Source organism: Taudactylus pleione, unplaced genomic scaffold (assembly GCF_031769625.1).
Source record: "Taudactylus pleione unplaced genomic scaffold, aTauple2 ptg000005l, whole genome shotgun sequence".
NCBI classification, from domain to species: Eukaryota; Metazoa; Chordata; class Amphibia; order Anura; family Myobatrachidae; genus Taudactylus; species Taudactylus pleione.
The window spans coordinates 21,308,966-21,329,748 of record NW_028284408.1 but is presented as its reverse complement, the minus strand read 5'-3'; the positions used below and the strand labels follow the sequence as shown (position 1 = coordinate 21,329,748).

General features: G+C 42.8%; 1 protein-coding gene across 4 annotated transcripts in view; it reads right to left on the bottom strand.

The window, feature by feature from the left end:
• Nucleotides 1-4,785: 4,785 nt before the first annotated feature.
• The window catches only part of ACVRL1 (activin A receptor like type 1), a 182,821-nt gene continuing 166,823 nt past the window's right edge, over nucleotides 4,786-20,783 (bottom strand). For all 4 annotated transcript variants that reach the window (XM_088445812.1, XM_088445745.1, XM_088445959.1 and 1 more), the window contains one exon: nucleotides 4,786-5,700. In XM_088445812.1, coding sequence (XP_088301938.1) covers nucleotides 5,542-5,700 — 159 coding nt within the window. In that variant the 3' untranslated portion in view covers nucleotides 4,786-5,541. The remainder of the gene's footprint in view (nucleotides 5,701-20,783) is intronic.

The window sequence follows — 20,783 nt, the reverse complement described above, 5'->3', positions numbered from 1 at the left end:
TGTTTCCTTTCTCAAACCTGTTCTCTTTCTTTCTTTATCCCATTTTCTCTATTTTTCTCTTTGCCTCTTTCCTATCAGTTCGCCACTCTATAGCTATAATGTAGGAAAATTAATGAAAAAAATACTTTATGATTTCAATAAAACATGTTCTCCTTGGTAATTATTTTTTACCCATTTCTTCATATATTTATCTATTTTTTTTTTAACTATTTTTACTCTATGTTTTCCCAGTAGGTGGAACCGAAGCTCAAGAATGTTTTCAGTTCCATTGTGCATGCTTGACCTGGCTAGCGATAGCCATGCATGTGCATATTGCCTGAGACTGGACTGGAAAAACAGGCACTTAAGCTTTACCACTCCAGGCCAGTATCACTTGGCTGTCTCCGCTATATTTTCATGATAAATTGCAGCATTAAATGATTTTATTTTGGAGACACATTTTAAAAAATAGACCCCATATTGAGGACTGCATAAATGTTCAGGAGACTGCAGGCTACCAATTTATACACTGGCTGTCTTCTGTGTGTTTAAGTGAAAGGAGCACTTAAACAAGCACTAAATTGTAAAAGAATCGACATAATGTACACAAGCAACATTGTGGTGGAAAAATTAGCTAACACGTGAAAAAACTAAGTTTTAATATTCCTTAAAATAAGTAAATTATAACCTATACATCTGCAGTATAAATTAGAAGGCTATTAAAATGTGTGTATCTAATACTAGATAACAGTCCTGTAAGTAATACTGTTTTTAGTGGCACTGCCCTCTAGGACATGACAGGTGCTGAAGTGGGCAAAAATCAAAACAAAGTGAATATGTATTTTAGCGGCAGCTTCTTTAAGCAAAAGGCAAATATAAAATTGTTGACTTGTAATTGATTTATCTATCCATTTTATCCTCAATGGCCTGGAGCTAGCTTATTTATATGTCTGCATTTCAGCTACCAAAATCACATTTTATATAATTTTGAAGTGGGATCGATTATGTCTACATTATTAATGGCTGCCCCAAGACACAGACAACTGTATTTTAAAATGGGATTAACATGAACAATGTACAGGCCAGCCTTAAAAGACAGCATCACTTGGATTGGGAGACTGATCTGGGAAGGACTCTGGACGAGTGGTTAGATATTCGACAGTTAGTTTCTAAGACATCCATTAATACCAACCTTAAGGAAAATTATTTTAAAATTTATACCAGATGGTATGGTCCCTGAAAGACTTCACTCTATCCACTAACTTTGGACCTTTGCTGGCGTCAGTGTGGACAAAAGGGCTCCTACTTTCATATATGGTGGGATTGTCCTCTGATTTCTACATACTGGGATGAGGTTTTATAATTGATAGGTGATATCTTTATTACTTTGCCTTGTTTTATTATGTAAGCCATTTTCTCGACTCTTCTAAATGATATAACAAACTATGTACTCGTGTTTAGATCAGCTGAACTTTTGACAGCCACTAATTGGAAACAATTTACTGCACCTTCTATTACAGCGCTAATTAGCGGAATTTGATATACCGCCTCCATGGAATATATCTCCATGATAAAATTTCAAAATTCCATAAAGCTTGGTTCCCACATTTTCATAGAACCCTGCCAGGCCTCATCTGAACCTCACTGTAGAGTCTTAAAATTGTATGACACCTTTATATATTATACTAAGGTTGTTTATATTCCCCGTACTCTGCAGCCGATGCTCACCCTTCTCCCTCCCCCTCACACAATTCATATTTTTCTTATTCTATATCTCATTTTCTACTTATTAGAAGTTATAGGTTTACATATTTTGATTCAACAAAAAAATGAAAATGTGGTAGTTGGATGTTCTTTCTTATCTTTTTTGTGCACTGTGGGGGGAATTCAATTAAGAGCGAATACATTCACCCGGCCAAATCTGCGCGGCAGTCGCTGCATTTTACGGCAGCGGGATCTTGCTGAAAAGTTTTAGGGGAAGGGAGCCTGGACTGCACACCCTAGCTCTTACTAATGGGATGTACTACCTAGCTGAGACTCAGTACTACAACATAGAAAAAAGAAAGACCAGATGCACCATACTTTGGCCAAATTTATGCCAAAAACCTCATATATGATGTATAATTATTGATGGTTGTATGGTGCATCTGGTGTCTCTTTTTTTTCTATCTCGCTGAAAAGTTTTCACTACTCCATAGGGTAGCGAGCACTTTTGAGCGAATCGGGCATTCGATTGGCCGGGTGAAGGGTGCGAGACGACCTACTGTTGCCAGCGTTTAAACGCCGTGGCAACGGCAATTCGCGCCCTTCGCCTGTAATTGAATTCTGTGTCTTACTCAGAGTCTTTTTTGATATTATATCACTGTTATGTACTATTTTCTAAATGTGACTACTCTATACGGTTTGATGTTAAAATATTCTTTTTGCTGCATGTATTTTTATTCATTTGTCATCTAGCCTTATAAATAAAGAGATTTAAAAAAAAAAGACAGTCACTGGCATGGACTAATGCCACATATCCACTACACGACTACGGAACGATTGAACGATCACTACATCGTGATCGTTCAATCGTTCATTTTATTGTTCAGTGGACATTGAGCCCACACTGAACGATATATCGTTCAGTCTGGGCACCCTCCCTCAACCCCAAAGCTGCACAACCTGACGATATCGTCAGGTTGGACATCAGTTTCAGGCGATGACAGATGCCGACAACGACTGCTGGTCGTTGCCGGCATTTTCACTGCATGATTAATGAACAATTATGGTGTCGTTATTGTTCATTTATATCGTGTGGTGGATATGCGCCTTAAGATCTCAATAGCAAAATTTACAGACTGCTGTTGGATTACAACATACAGCCAAAATGTCCATCTCACAAAGGGATGGTTCTTCATTAGGGGCTTTTTGCAGCAAAATTTCAAACTGTGACTTTTTTTCTAGACAATATATGGCGTGTATTGACTTTTTAAAAAAAATGTATGCTTTAAATCCCTGGCAGAACCGCTGAAAAGCCTCAGAAAATTTTATTTTTTTAAAAACGGACAATTTATTAATAAACATCTTATACCACAATCCTCTTAATTTTGATCAGGACTTTGGAGAAGGAGGGCACTGGCTATAAAGAGAGTTTTTGCACCAACATTCACCTTGAATCAAATACCAACTAAAAATTTGACCAAATACATGTACCTAGTTGAAATACATATTTATCTATTTGAAATGCTATATACACAACAAAAATTCCATTATATTAATTTTTTTTTTTTTTTTTTTTTAAAGGTTCAAGATTTGGTTAAAAAAAAAATATCATCTTTCATGTGTCGAAAAACAGATCCATGCTACGAGTTATTATAAAAAAACAAGTTACTATACACAACTAGAATTACCACAGAATCCTAACAAATGAAGGTGCTCTTGTCTGTTAGGTTCCTAAACTGATAAGTTTTGGAGCCAATAGAAGTTTATCCATGCAGGTATATATGCTAGCCCAGAACAAAAAGAGGAACAGAATAGAGATGGTAATTTGGTCTGAAAAATGACAGGGAAGTGTGAAATGATTGATAAGCTCACTGTTAGCTTGATTTGTGAAGAAGATAAAAAATAATGTAGGGCTTACCACCTTATCATTGGTGTCAATGAAGGCTTCACCCAGAAAAAAAAGCCAATGAAAGCCACTTCAACAAGAATAGCAGCAGTATTTGTAATGCAGCAATAACTATTCTATTAACACCACATCAAGTTGGACTTAACAAAAGCTTCATTCCTAATATATTTTTAATTAACATTACATTAATTATTAAAACGTAATGCAGGTAGATTTTTCCCAGGAGAGCAGACCGGCCTCCCGGATCCTGTCTGCTTCCCTAGTGAAGTGGGTAGTCTGTGGTCATGATGTCACAAATTGCGGTGAGTTGCTTCATCATGGCCCCAACATACTTTTGTCATTCCCTCTACAGGAGAAGCCCGGAGAAGGGATGCAGCTTATTACTTTGGGGGCTGTGTCTGGCTCTGATATCATTAGGCTAAAATGATTATTACAGCTGTTATACAAAAACAGAGCTAGAAATAGACATGTTTATATGAAAAAGAATCATAGAAAGTGCCCTGACAGACACAATGTGAATGCTTATTAGAAAGTACATGCCTACATGTCCATTTGCTTGTATATTCCTTTTTCTTTTTACGTATCAGTGTTAAAGTCTGTTTATAAGCTTTATGAATATGCGCTGAATGCATAAAATTAACTTGCCTGAGCCCTAAGGAAAGGCTAGCGCTACAGCCTGACTTCTGTTCCTGTTCATTCCAACAATAACCTGCACTAGAAATAGGGTATATTACTATGTTCTGGGATATTAGTAAACTGGTGGAAGATCTAGGCAAACAGCTAATTGTATTATAGAGATTGTGCTTTCTTATCATATTCTGCACATCCAGTTATAGAGACAACATGAACATTACGTGAAACAAACATTTTAAGTATATTAACTCTAACAGCCAATTGGTTAGCATTCAGTCTGTATGTAAGGCACAAATATACAATTGTCTGTCAAATGCTGGTCATGAGATATATTACACCTCACACAGTTTCCTCCTTTATAAAAATAAATTATTCTGTTTACTTGAAAACAGAATATTTGCTGATTTCTATGATAATCTCTAAGGGCCTCATTTATCAATGAGTTTTATCATTCACAACGAGTGATAAAACTCGCTGTGTATGATAATGGTGCTCCAGCCAATCAGATCCCAACTGTCATCTTTTTGAAAAATGACAGTTGGGAGCTGATTGGCTGGAGCACCATTTATTATATGCGTTTTATCACTCGTTGATAAATGAGGCCAAAATATCAAATGATCGTTATTAAGAAGAAGTAAATTTTACTTATATATGTGTAGATGAGCATTGTACAGTTGGGAAGTCTTTGTTTTATAATCACACTATTAGCTCAAAGAAGTGGACCTATCACACACACACATTGGAGACAGCCATGCCCATGTCATAAACTATACCATATTTGTGAGATTGCAGCCTATCAATTCAAAAGGAACCTGTGACATCACTGAGGTACAAGTGCTGTGTAAAATAAATATGCAATGTTGAAATTATGAAGCTGATGATGCAGCCAAATGGACCATCATTATACTGTTCTCACATCTACTGACAGATATTTACAACATAAGTCTCTCTACGCTGAGTGTCATACACCTTTCTGACTTTGCTGCTAGAGTGTCATGTAGTGTGGATTTGCTTTAGAACATAGTCATGATACAGTATATGCTTTACAGCTGTGAGCAGAACTTACGTTCAGAGAGCTTAGATGAGTGGCTAAGAAAAAGGCTTATTTGCAACTAGTAAAAGTGCTCATCCTAATAATCTAACATATCTATCATTACCAGAGGCATCACTGCTTAAAAGCTGGCATGTTTGTAGTTCTATAAGATCCAGCGTTTGGTATGGTCTTCAAAACTGTGCTTTCAATTCTGGAACATATTACAGGCATTGATGCTCACCATAAAGAAAAATGTCCCACAAACATTTTCTCCTATGGCTTAATTTCAGTCATGTGTTTTAAGATTATTCATAGAAATTGTCGATCTTTGATCCAATGAATTTTTCAAGTTGTTTAATGTTTTCTTAATCCGCAGAGCAGTAAGTCTTGCTGACGGATTCTGAAACCAGCATTCTCTCATGGTCTTTGTAAGGTCTGATAAAATCTAAGAGAATAAAGAAAAAAAAATTAAATTACATTTTCTATAGATATTACGCTTCTGTTACACACTCTGAAACAAATTCTGATACATTGCTAACTCCCCAAAATATTCATTTTATTTTCTTTTTAACATAGCTCTTATTAACATGGATGTTGCCTAGATGGTGTCACATGTACAGATTTCACGCACTGACAGCTTTTAAAATCCTGCTTGTAGCATTTAGGGGCAGCAGGAAAACAACTGAAGCAAATAAATGCCTTATTAAAGTCTGAAGTGTGCATCTGTCACTGAAACCATTAAACAGCTGCTCAGGAATGTTTACAAAGGTAACTTCATTCTTAAGGTGAAATGTGATAGAAAAAAAAAACTTCTTATGACCAATTCACATAATAATAAATATCTTTGTGAAATTTGAAAATTAATTGCTGCTCCTATGAACTAAAAGAACACATTTCCATTATACATAATGGTCCTGATTCTGTGTTGCACACACTGCTGATGTTGGACGCAGTGGTTCAATTTGTTTCTTCTGCACATGCGTCTAAGTCGCACTGCGCAGTCCAAGTAGCGTGCACACAGAGTTGGAGTTGCGATTTAGGCACACGGGAGACACGCAGTCTCAGAAATGTCTTGAAAATGTTTTGGGCATGACTGTGTCTCCCTGGCTGATTAGGGTTCTCCGGTCTTGGTGCCCATGGGATCAAGTGTACTAGATGCATAGCCAAAGGAAAATACCAGCTACTCCACACAATGTGAGGGCGGAAGGCTGTATTAACAAGTTAATGAAGTTCTGCCTCAGAACTATGGGTACTGTCTCATGAGATCCTAAGTCATTATCTCACGATACCTTGTCTCTAGAGGCTATGTCCAGAGGGATCTCAGTGGACTGTCCAGGCACTGTGGCAGCCTCAGGCACACTCTCCATGACCCACGTTAACTGAAAACTTCAGGCAGGCTCACTCACTATTCTATTGTACTTGTACTAGAAGACTATAGAGAACACTAAAGAGGTCACATATGGTAAATTACATTTTCTGCTTTTAATAATAATGCAAAAGTGCACTGCCAATACTTGTACATGCAACATAATAATAATATATATTATAAGGGCACAGTCGTGCCCATATATAAAGGCTGTATCTAAAAAAACGGGGGGGGGGCAGGGTGTTCAAGGGGCTACACCTCAAAAGCTATTATAGGTACAGATCTGAAATTTGGCAAAGCCAGGTAGAACTGTCACTGGGTGCTGCATGCCAAATTTCAGGGCAAAACATTAAAAATGAGGATTTGGGAGTAATCTAAAACTCCAACTGTCACTTTTTTCTGACTTTCTTAATTAGGACCACTTTTCTGCTGTAGTCTATGGTTTTTTTTGGGAAGGCAAAACTCATGGTAGGAGTGGAATTTAGACTTGGAGTTTGTTTTATTAGGTAGCTATTGTGCCAGGGTACGTGCTTTTGGGTTCAGGTAAATTAGAAAGTTACAGTTTTTCAACTATTACCTCAAGAATGTGCCATTGTAGAGATAGGACTTTTCAACTTGTTGCAGTGGGAGCCTCCAGCAGGTGTAATAGCTGTGGCTTCACTTGGGTGCACAAAGATGGCTGTCGTTTGCGGGCTTTAGCGGTGGTGGGCTCGGGTGAAAGAAGCAGGCGTTAGCTGCAGCGGGAGCTGGGGGGAAAGGCGCGAGGGGGTCGTGGGCATTATCTGCGGCCAGAACCCGGGGACAGTAGCGGACTTTAGCGGTGGCAGTGTGGACGGCAGTGGGGCAGGCGCTAGGGCCCGGGGGAGCTAGCAGCTCACAGAATGCAGGCTCGGATCTGGTAGATCCATGATACCTGCTTCTGTGTTTAATTAAAATAAATGGCGTTGCCCCGCACCCCAGAAAATAACCAGCACCAGACTTTGGAGCCCCAGTACTGCTTGTGCTAAATACAAGGGACAAATGACGTAGGGGTCCCCCGTATTAAGCACAATCAGTACCAGGCCTTTCAGAACCTGTCCTGGTTGCCAAAATAAGGGGGACAAATGACGTAGGGGACCCCCGTATTTAGCGCAACCAGCACAGGGCTCTGAGCCGGTCCTGGTTCTGGAAATACAGGGGGAAAAAATGCGTAGTGTCCACCTGTATTTACCAGAACCAGCACCGGACTCCTAGCGGGGGGGGGTGTTGCCACAGCCAGGGGAGCCCTTTCACCAGGCCCCCCAGCCACAGCATCACCCCTGACCGCTAGTCAGGTCGGGGATCCCTGGGGATTTGAGGACCCCCCCAATAAAGGGGTCCCTGTCTCCTGGGCACCCCAAGCCCAGGCTGATAGCCCGGGGCTATCCCCAGCAACCCTGGGTGGTGGGTGCCGGGTTGTTTATGTAAATTGTGGTGCATATGAAAATATAAATATTGGCTTTTGCTGTGGAATTACAGTTCCCAGCAAGCCTCCACCGCATGCTGGTACCTGGAGAACCACAAGTATCACAATGCAGGGCATTACAGGCTTGCTGGTACTTATAGTTCCACAGCAAAAGCAATTTAAAAAGCACAACACACACCGTAGAAAAGTACAATTTTATTAAAACATACATGCACACACACATGTACTCACACATGCACACACTATCTCACATACTCACCTAGTATCCCTGAAACCATTCTGTCCTCTTCTCCAGTAGATAATCCAATGGGGAGTACCTGTAATAAAAATTCCATACTCACCTCCTCCTACGCATGGATCAGATCCTCTTCACACAATCCAGGGTCTTGGCAAAAAAAACAAAAACACGAGCTACCCAGCTCTTCGCACATTAGTAGTGTTCTCTAAGAACACTACTACCCGAATGACAGCTCCGCCCGGGCTTTCAGTACAGAAATCCCTGTGTGGAGCGCTCATTGGCTGAGAGAGGCGAGCCTTCCGCCTCTCAGCCAATGAGCTGTTCTCACCATTGACTTCAATGGTGAGAACCGAGCGTGCCCTTTTCAAAAATGGCGCCTGAGCGCCATTTTTGAAATTCAAAGATGGCCGCAGCAAGCCAATAACGGCTCGCGACGTCATCACCCCGCCTCGGCTGGCTTGAATACTGCCAACATGAGTTGCCGTGCACTCAGTTGGCGGCTGGGAGGCAGCAGAGGAGAGCTGCCGAAGACAGAAGACGCCGCGGAAGCCCTGGATGGGCAACGGCCAGGAACAAGAGCTTAATGGCCATCGCCCTCCAGGTGAAGGCGCCATAGAAGTCCAACTGTGCAACTGTCTCCTACCCCCAAATGCAGTACTCTGTCTTCCTACCCATCCACACTAATCTGTCTTCCCCAATACCTACTGTTGTATGTTCTGCACTGCTCTGTCTTCCCATGTCCATGCCACTCTCTTCCCCCATCCACGTCACTGTCCCCCCAAACCGTGCCACTCTGTTTCCCCTCATCCGCACCACTGTTTTCCACCCATCTGTATTACTTTGGCTACTCCCCCCCCCCTGTACTGCTTAACCATCCCTCCTCTACACGCCTTTGTCTCACCTATCCATGCTGCTGTGTCTCCTCCCATCTGCACAGATCTATTTTTTGCTTTGACCTCAGTTGCATAGACTTCATGTGTGTATTCCAATGAGCACACAATTCTGTGAATTAGCAGCTCCACCATTTTGTGAGTGACAGCAATCTGATTCTGTGAGAGTGCTGAATCTGCAGTTAACTACAGGGTTTGATGGCATACCATATCTGTGTTGCGCAAGGAACATATCCATTAAGGCGTCAGTGATCGTAATTTCATTGCTTTTTGAAGTTTGAGTGGCAGAAAATCAATAGGTTTTGTGAATTTTCAGATCATGTCTAAGCAGCCTTAATGGAACATGTGAAACCGTAAGGTTTTTTGTCTATGGAATATATATATATAGATATATACACATAGAATTTGACGGCAGATAAGAACCACTTGGCCCGTCTAGTCTGCCCTTTTTTACCTTTTGGTAACCTCAATCCTATGTGATCCTCAGTTCTTTGTAAGGATATTCTTATCCCTATCCCAAGCTGTGGCGTCACAAGTGGGGTGCAGGGGGTGTGGGCCACACCCGGGTGTCACCAGCCGAGGGGTGACACCAAGGTGCAGACTCTCCCTCAGTGACAGGAGCCGGGTGCCGCACTGTAGTATTAAGTGCAGCACTCGGCTCCTGACATTTGTGAGGGAGCCGACACTGCAACCACAAGGCAGTCCGCATCTCCCCTACTGCACAGTGCACACCCAACTTTCCCCACGGCCCCACCGGTAAGAAGAACGGGACAACGGGGGTTTGGGCCGCGAGGCCATGCCCTTTTTTCGGCATCCAGCGTCCCTCCCCGTCCTGAGTGACACCATGGGGAGGGATGCCACTGATCCCAAGCATGTTTAAATTGTTCTACTGTCTTAGTCTCTACCTCCTCTGATGGGAGGCTATTCCACTTATCTACTACCCTTTTTGTGAAGTAATTTTTCCTCAAATTTCCTTTGAATCTACCACCCTCCAGTTTTAGTGCATGTCCTCGTGTCCTAGTACTTCACTTCTTTTGAAGAATGTCTCCCTCCTGCACCTTGTTAAAACCCATGATATATTTGAAAGTTTCTATCATGTGCCCCCCCTTTCCCTTCTCTCTTCCAGACTATACATATTAATATCTCTTAGTCTTTCCTGGTAAGTTTTGTGCTGTAGGCCATGCACCATTTTAGTTGCCCTTCTTTGTACAGTCTCTAATGTATTTATATCTTTCTGGAGATGTGGCCTCCAGAACTGAACACAGTATTCTAGATGAGGCCGTACAAATGATCTATACAGTGGCATTATTACTTCTTTCTTCCTGCTATTGATTCCTCTCCCTATGCAACCAAGCATCTGACTTGCCTTTCTCATTGCTTTGTTACAATGCTTACCTGCCTTTAAATCACCTGAAATAGTGACTCCTAGATCCCTTTCCTCCTCTGTAATTTCCATTAGAGTACCCTCTATACTATATTTAGCTTTTGGGTTCTTGAGACCCAAGTGCATAATTTTGCATTATATATATATATATATATATATATATATATATATACACACACTACCGTTCAAAAGTTTGGGGTCGCCCAGACAATTCCGTGTTTTACATGAAAACTGACTTTCATTTATCAAATGAGTTGCAAAATGAATAGAACATATAGTCAAGACATTGGCAAGGTTAGAAATAATGATTTTTATTTGAAATAATAATTTTGCCCTTTAAACTTTGCTTTCGTCAAAGAATGCTCTTTTTGCAGCAATTACAGAATTGCAGACCGTTGCCATTCTAGCTGTTAATTTGTTGAGGCAATCTGAAAAAATTTCACCCCACGCTTCCTGAAGCACCTCTCACAAGTTGGACTGGCTTGATGGGCACTTCTTGTGTACCATACGGTCAAGCTGCTCCCACAACAGCTCAATGGGGTTGAGATCTGGTGACTGCGCTGGCCACTCCATTACAGACAGAATACCAGCTGCTTGCTTCTTCTCTAAATGGTTCTTGCATAATTTGGAGGTGTGCTTTGGGTCATTGTCCTGTTGGAGGTGGAAATTGGCTCCAATCAAGCACTGTCCACAGGGTATGGCATGGCGTTGCAAAATGGAGCAATAGCAGTGGCGTCCCTCCCCACTGTGTCACCTGGTGCGGGGAGGGATGCTGTGCGCGCTTCTGTGTTCTTTTGCCCATATTAATCTTTTCCTTTTATTGGCCAGTCTCAGATATGGCTTTTTCTTTGCCAATCTGCCTACAAGGCCAGCATCCTGGAGTCGCCTCTTCACAGTAGACGTTGACACTGGCATTTTGCTGGTACCATTTAACAAAGCTGCCAGTTGAGGACTTGTGAGGCGTCTATTTCTCAAACTAGAGACTCTAATGTACTTGTCTTCTTGCACAGTTGTGCATCAGGGCCTCCCACTTCTCTTTCTACTCTGGTTAGAGCCTGTTTGTGCTGTCCTCTGAAGAGAGTAGTACACACCATTGTAGGAAATGTTCACTTTATTGGCAATTTCTCGCATGCAATAGCCTTCATTACTAAGAACAAGAATAGACTGTCGAGTTTCACATGAAAGTTCTCTTTTTCTGGCCACTTGGAGAGTATAATCGAACCCACAAATGTGATGCTCCAGATACTCAACTAGCTCAAAGGAAGGCCAGCTTTATAGCTTCTCTAACGAGCAAACCCATTTTCAGCTGTGCTAACATAATTGCACAAGGGTTTTCAAGGGTTTTCTAATCATCCATTAGTCTTCTAATGTGCAACCATACCATTAGAACACTGGAGTGATGGTTGCTGGAAATGGGCCTATATACACCTATGTAGATATTCCTTTAAAAAAACAGACATTTACAGCTAGTATAGTCATTTACCACATTAACAATGTATAAAGTATATTTCTGATTATATAGAAATAAAAGCCGCCGGCGCTGCGAAGAACAATCACTATATATATATATATATATACATACACACACACACACCAATTGGTGTTATTACAGGTGTTTTACGCTGCTGTTAAAGGTTGCTAACCTTTGAAAAAAAACAAATCAAGAGAGAGGATAACAGCACTGTGAAACACCTGAAACCTTACAAATATAAGATGAAGAATATTAAATAATAATAAAAGAAAAGAAAAAGAAAATAGAACAACTATGTCAGTCACAATTAGATGTATTTAATATTAAAATATAGAAGATAAAAATTCAGTATATAACAGACATCATTGGCCAATGAGAATACACATATAAAATATAATATGATAAAAAATGCAACAAATAACAAAAAAGAAATCAATTGATGTCAATCAATATATAGAAAATATTGGAGCAAAAAAAGAAAATCGTTGATTTGTTAGGTCACCACAGGACTATATATCGGCTACCATTTAAGGTTATGTCATTGATGTTTCACATCCCATATGTGGGGAAAAGATTATTGTTGTATTTCCCAACATATGGGATGTGAAACATCAGCAAATTGCTCATATTTAACTTTACCTGCCACAAACCATACTCTACACACTCATGACTAGGAGCTTTCTGTAAGGGGACTCTCAGGATTCCAGCACTCAATGTTGCCATATACCGAAAAAGGGCCTGATTCAGAGATGTATGTTCATCCAACAATGAATCTCACTCGCAGACCTCCCCAAGCCGCAGAATTAGTGACATGTTGCAGTGTTTGGTAACCGTTCCTGGAAATGGGGCAGTGTTGCCTCCGTTTTCCAGAAGGGACAAAGCCAGGGTTTACGACGGATGCAGATTCCTGGCCTTTTACATGACCAGCACCTAGTGAGACTGCTGGAAGCTACAGCTCCTGCAGCCTGACCAAAGGAGCAACCATCGGTTGCAATTGTAGCGATGATGATCCCAGCCTGCGACGTCGGTTGCAGTACTGGGGTTGCAAATGCAGCAAGGAGGCTTCTAACAGCTCCTGCATTCGCATCGGAGATGGACAGATTTGTAAATCCATCCACCTCTTATCAGGCCCTCTGTGCAAACCAGTAGCTGTCTTTTTGGACTCCTTCCTACAACTGTGTATACAAAACACGTTCACCCATTTAAAGGACACTTCCTCCTTGCTAAGGATGTTGACATCTATGCAAGAAATACCAGAGGCAACAGTACTGGCCAGCATAGCTTATATACACATGTATTCCACATGAAGGAGGCTTGAGAACTGTGGAAGCACTGATTACTAACAATTTATTATTTACCGGTCCAGATATACAGTTCTTCCTCAAATTGTTAGAATTTATACTGACACAAAATTTCTTTTGAAATGATGGGAAATTTTACATCCAGTTAACAGGCTCTGCAATGGGGCCATGCATGGCCTCTGCATACGCCAACGCATACATGTTTCATATTGAACAGCAAGTGTTTTTCAACAACATTGACATCAGAAGTCAACTTACGATTTTCCTAAGATACATAGACGACATACTGATTTTCTGGGTTGGCACAGAGAATGAATTAAAGTCATTTATCATATCTCATAATAAGACATCCACATCTGTAAAATTCACTCTAACTAGCAATATGCCTAGTATCAATTTCTTAGATGTATGTATTTGATGCAAGATTAAAACCTCTCTGTATGTTAAATCCACTGATCGGATCACCCCCCTAAGAAGTGACAGTTTCTCCTCAAAAGCAACTACTAGGGGTCTACCGTACTCTAAATTTGTGAGGGTGCATCAAATTACTAGTGATACCGTAGCAACAGAGGACCAACTATCCCATATGGTAAACAAATTCTTACAGAGAGAATACAAACTAAAAGATCTTTATAAAGCTAAAGAGAAGGTTCTCAGGTTGGACAGAGCAGAGAATCATAAACCTACTAGACATGAATCCAACCAACTAATTCCATGGGTGAACCAGTTTGACAACGAAAGTAAACATACAACATATTTTGGTCGATATTCCTGTGTGACTGGATCATGCAGCCAACCAAGAAACTGTGCATTCTGGCTGGACCAAAATGCAATATATAGCACCTATCCTTGTGTATCAATGCCTATTTCCCTTAAGATTGTAAGCTTGTGAGCAGGGCCTTCCTACCTATATATCTGTTTGTTATTACCCTGTTTTGTTCTATTAATGTTCCAATTGTAAAGCGCAACGGAATATGCTGCGCTATATAAGAAACTGTTAATAAATAAATAAATACAACGAATAGACCCAAACAACTTTGGGCAATTATAACATCAGATGCTGATCTACCACTATTGAAAGGGGCAAAACTTATGTCCAGTTACACTAGGGGACATAGCATCAATTATATCAATGATATTGTTGTAAGAACAGATGTGACAGACAAAGGTCCCTGATGCTATCATTGCATAGGATGTCAGACTTGCTTATTTTTAATAACAGGAGACACATTTACTCATTCTTATTCTGGTAAAGTTTTTAAAATGAACCACCCCCTCACATGTAGTTCGGACTTTGCGGTGTCTTGCATCTCTCTGTCTTGCACTATGCGGGCATGACAGAGAGACAATTTAAAGAGCATATGACCCAACATCGGTTAGCCATAAGGGCAGCAATCAACACAGCGAACAGCATGTGCCCAGGCATTTAGTCCAGGTTAAACATGGCATGACTACACTATGCTACAGGATCATAGATCAGGTACCCATATCACTCAGAGGGGGTAATAGGGCTAGAAAACTGCTACAGTTATAGAGTAAATTAATGTTTACACTGGACACCGTGCAACCAAGGAGCCTTAAGTCCTTAGGTCTTAAGGTGGGTAAACACCTGAAAGATAAATCTGCAGATCGAGTGATCTGCGGATATATCTGCAGATGATGGTCGTTCATACACACTGAACGACCATCATCTGTGCTAGTCGCGGACTGCGTGGCCACGCCCCCTTAAAAAAAAAAAAACATTTGCGGCGCTGGGCAGGGGGGCGCTGTGTGCCCCTCAGCCCGGCGCACAGCCAATGGGGGGCACGACCAGCATGATCGCTCTCCCCTTTGGCATAGGAGACTACTCGGGCTGCTGCTTTAGCAGCCTCGAACAGTCTCTCAGTGCAGCCCAGCACACAGCAGTTTGTGCTGGGCTGCTGTGGATGGTGAGCTGTGCCGAAGTCGGGTAAGTAGTACCCGCTCGCGGCTCCCCCCCCTGTCTCAACTGATCGGCCAATATATCGGCCAGTGTGTACCCAGCTTTAGTTGCTTCCTATAAGTGATACAGTACAGTCATCGTTTATACATACAGGTATATAAGATAGTTGGATATGCATTTAAACATATGCATATAAACATATATAGTCAACGCAATGCACACCACCACTGGACTATGGAGCAATGGGAACACATTCTCTTCACCACCTGTCACCCCGACTAACTATATTGGGTTTGACGAATGCTTACTGCCAGCTGTAAAGTTTGGTGGAGGAGATTTAGTGTATTTCATGACTGAGGGGCCTATTCATCAACACACAAAAAAAAATCGATGGAGGTAATTAGGTTTAGAACTCGCATGGAGTTCTACCTAATTACGGGAGGATTCATAATTCCTCCTCTCCATAAGTATCTATTCCGAAAAGATGTAATTTTTGCGATGACAGCTTTTCAGAAAATAGATACTTTTCCCTATATGCCCTATCTTACCGCAGCTGTAATCAGTGCTGCGCATGTGCCGTTACATTAGCAAAAGCTGCGCATGTGCAGCACTGATTACAGCTGCGGTAATTCTGTGCCTCCCCCCAAGCCCCCGCCATCCCCTCCGCTCCCCTCTCCTCTCCCACTTACCTGGCTGCATGTCACAGGCTGCAGCCGCAGACCAAGACCTCCCGTCTGAAGAATTTTTTTAAAACTTTATTTTTTTTTTATTTTTTTTTTAACTTTACTGTGTTCTGCCAGGAGAACACAGTCAGAGCAGCAGCCGGAGCCGGAGGAGAGACCAGGGAGCGACGGAGGGAGCAGAGGAGGACCTGTTCACGTTGAAAAAGCAGGTAAGTATAACCCACTGTACGCCACCGGAGAGTGGCGTATACTGTAGTAACACAGTAATGAATACTAAAAAAAAGTTAATTAAGGAAAATGTCTTTAAAAAACGTTATTTTAGTGTTGATGAATAGGCCCCTTGGTCTGGCTAATGGGTCTCCTTGGCGCTTTGAAATGATGAAAATCTTCGATCTAAAGTATACTTCTTAGACCATGTATCTCCAAAAAACATAAAGGAACCTACAATAGTGCAATATTGTCAGGCTAAAGTTCTTATATGCATACAGTATGCCAGGTAAAACCGTACCATTACATGTGGTCTACTATAACCAGCAGACAATAGCGCTTGAAACTAACCAGAATGTCTCACTGGTTGTCAGGATATCCCGTTTTTTTTGATTGGTCCTCTTTTCAGGTGGGTTAATCATATGGAAAATTGGAGAAACTCCAAATAGTGTAATACAGACTTTAATATTATACATGCATCATACATAAAAAACAGAGTGGACAAGGGCAGACAAACAGCGCATAGATATAAAGATAACCAGGCGTCCCCGGAACTTCTGTTATTGCCCGCTGGATCAAGTCTCACTGTGTCAAAACGTCCTCCTCGCCAACGTGTTTGGATACATCAATTGGTATCTTTTTCAAGGCATCCAGGGGGTGATAACAGAAGTTCCGGGGACGCCTGGTTATCTTTATAAGTATGCGCTGTGGTTTGCCGAGTTTGTTGTGGAAAAACTTGGCTGGTCCTTTTCCTCAACCCTATTGATCACTTTGGCATGAATTGGATTCCAACATTAGTGCCTGACATCACTAACGCTCTTGTGACTGAATAAAGGTGAATCCCAGCAGCCATGTTTCAAAATCAAGTAGAAACCCTTCCCTGAAAAATGGAGGCTGGTATTGCAGCAAATAGGGAGGGAAGGATGGGTGGGGGGAATCCATATTAATAGCCGGTGATTTTAAATGAGATGTTCAAGAACCACATACTGTATGTGTGTGATGTTCAGGTATCCATATAATTTGGCCATATAGGGGTAAAGTTACTAAGAATCATGTTGGTCTGATTTAGCATTAGCGGGAGTATTTTATCATTTTTACAAACACGGGAATTAACTATGGCAAAAACTGGAGTATTTTTGGTACTTAACCACTTAACTGACGAATTCTTTTTCCAAAAACCTCTCCAAAATTGTCGGTTTCTTTTATGATTGAATTAGGTCAAGAACATAATTTTAAACTTATCCATCACTATTTTATTTGAAAAAAATATTTTTTTTAAACACAGTAGACTATAAAAATAGCAATTTTTATGTTATACTGTAGTGATGGCCATTGACAACTGTACCATCAATGGTTTAACCATCGTTAGAAGTAGCCACCAATTGTTTAGCGATTGGTCGAGATCTGTGTTGACCACAACTGCCGATGTTTCCTAAATATCGATTGAGGGTTGCCATTGATGGTGCAACGTTGATGGCCACCAGCAATGGCAAACCACTTGTTTTCAGTCAGACCATCGATGGTTTGCAGAACATGGCGTGAGGTTCTCCCATATTTTTAAAACCAGCACCAGACTCAATCTAGTTGGGGTGTAATGCCACAGCCAGTGGACTCTTTCACCGGGTCACCCCGGCCAGAGCATTAACACCCCAAGCTAGTCAGCCCAAGCCTGGGATAATAACGAGGTCCTCCCTCTCCTGAGCACCCCAGGCTTAGGCTGAAGCCCGGGGATCTTCCCTGCAACCCCTGGCCGGTGGATGCAGGGGTAATAGTGTGAAAAAAAAAGATGTTTTTTTTTACAGTGGGACTACAGTGCCTGCCCTTTGGCACTTATAGAACTACAAGTGCAACAGGTAGGCGGTACTCTTGCCCCCACTGTAAAAAAAATAGTAAAATAATCACAGTACACACACACACCAAAGAAAGTACAGTTTTATTATAAACACACTCACACATATATGGCCAGGTCACTTCTCCAGTAGAATTCCCACGGTTTTCCTAAAAAAAAAAAGCCAATACTCACCTACCCCCTGGCGTAGCTCAGTCCTCTTGTCCAGTAGACTCCCTGGGACTTGGCAAAAAAAAAAAAAAAGAATAGCCCGGACCATTTTGGATATGTAGAGGTATCTCTTGTTTTTTAAAAATTTAACCCTTAAAAGACACAAGCAGCCTGCACGTATCTGAATGATATGTGCAGGCAGGACTGCCATCAGAAATCATAGTGCCCGGGACTACCAAAATACAAATAGGCAGCTCCCCCCCACAACAACCCCGGACACTTAACTAAGTCACCACACTCTTCTTATTATTCCTTTCTAGCTGCTCCCAAGTCCTCACATGCTGCGGCTCCTCGGGAGAGGCAGTGGCTGGCAGGAGAGATAGGTGACTGGTAGAGATAGTGTGAGATGGAGAGGTAGTGGGTGACGGGAAGAGGCAGTGGGTTATAGGGAGAAGCAAAGAGTGACGGGGAGAGGATGATGCTGTAGAAGGGTACACTGGGCTGAATGATGGCAGGACACTGGCTGGGAGGGTTCTTGCTGAGGGGCAGTTAGATGGAGGCAGTGGGCTGGTTGTGGAGGGAAGGGGGTAGACACTGGGATGGAGGAGTCAGTGAGATGGTGGGGGACACTGGGCTGGATGAGGGGCACTGGACAGGATGGGAAGGGGGATGTCAGGGCTCAGCCGGGGATCGGCGTCCGCTTACCGCACCGCCGGCTTCCCCTTTCATTCTGGGTGGTCGGTCGGCCTGCGCGACGGCGGGGGAGAAGCTGAGTATTCTCCCCGCTTGCTGTGGCTTCCTGGAGGGCTGGTGTCCGGCATCGCAAATCCGGACATGGGCGCCGCCATGACAGTCGGCCCATGTGACTGGATCCTTCTCCCTGATAGGCCCGTTTTCAGCTGATGCTGTGCACCTGTCTAAGTGTTCCCCTGGGTATAAAACTGTTCCACAGGTTATGGGAAATTGCCTGAACAACGGTTGTCTCCTAGCGTGCTTTAGTGAGTTCCCGGTCCAGGTTCCTATTCACCCGTACAGCAGCAGTGTTACCACCTTTACCTGTGTGCCTAAACATCTCTGGTGAATACCCGTGCAGCAGTGTGACCACCTTTACCTGTGTGCCTAAACATCTCTGGTGAATACCCGTGCAGCAGTGTTATCACCTTTACCGGTGTGCCTATACATCTCTGGTGAATACCCGTGCAGCAGTGTTACCACCTTTACCTGTGTGCCTTTACGTCTTTGGTGAATACCCGTGCAGCAGTGTACCCACCTTTACCTGTGTGCCTATACGTCTCTGGTGAATACCCGTGCAGCAGTGTTATCATCCCCACCTGTGTGCCTTACGTCTCCAGTGAACATCCGTGCTACAACGTATACCGCCTCTACCCGTGTGACTTCTATCTCTGGTGACGTCTCAAGTAACCGTGAGTTGCTTCCCACTTGAAATCCTTATTGACGTTTGATCCTCGTGTCAAGGTGTTTTCTATACAGTATTTTAAGGGACTGTTTTGTGCCTAAGCAGGCATATCCTCGCTGGGCCACGGGTGTAGTGTCTCTATCCCTGCAGGGCTTGGGTACCTGGTCAAAGGACCGCGACCTGCTCACGGGGTGCAGCTAAGCCCATATCCCAATTGGGGGGGTCACTGGCGAACACCATCCTGTGGGTTAGACTCCGCACCTTTGCCCAGGTCTCGCCAACACTCAAGACCTGTGGATGAGGAGAACGTACATCCAGGCCCCTCGTCTCCGCTTCTTTCCCCAACTTAGGCCCACCACGTCCTCTTCTCCAGTTTCAGACGTGACAGTTTGTTCAGGCCAAATGGAGGCTGCAGGATCCCAAGGTACTGGGTCACTGCAAGAGTTGACCTCTCGGATGGACAACCAGGAGGCGCAACACCAACAAGTGGTTCAGTATTTACAGGAGCTCTCGAGGCAACTGGTTTCGATTCAAACCACGTTGGCTTCTATTCTCCCGGTTCCCCCGCCTGCGGTTCCTGTCCTTCTCCATCAGTCCCTCCACCAGTGGTTCCTACTCCCAAACCCCGACTACAGCTTGCCACTCCAGAAAGGTTTGATGGCGATCCCAGGCGGTGCCGCGGGTTCATCAACCAATGTGAAATCCAATTCGAATGTCTTCCCCAGAACTTTCCCACGTCTCGGGCAAAAGTAGCATATGTGATTTCATTATTAACAGGAGCAGCGTTAGACTGGGTCTCCCCTTTATGGGAACGGGCCGACCCCATCGTATCTACCTACGAGGAATTCGTTTCCGCATTAAAGAGAATTTTTGACGAGCCAGGCCGTTCTGCATCTGCATCTTCTGACCTCCTCCGAGTGCGTCAGGGCACACGGTCCGTGGGGCAGTATGTAGTCCAATTTCAGACCCTGGCATCAGAATTAAAATGGAACGAGGAAGCTCTTAAAGCGTCCTTCCTTCATGGACTCTCTGAGAGGATGAAGGATGAGCTTGCCTCCAGAGATTTGCCAGAATCCTTCGCTGACGTTATCTCTCTCTGTATCAAAATTGACCTTCGCCATCGGGAAAGATGGGCTAGTAGGGGAAGAGGTGAATGTCTACCAGTCCGTTCTTCTGCTGTTAGTCCGCCTATACCCACCCTAGCTAG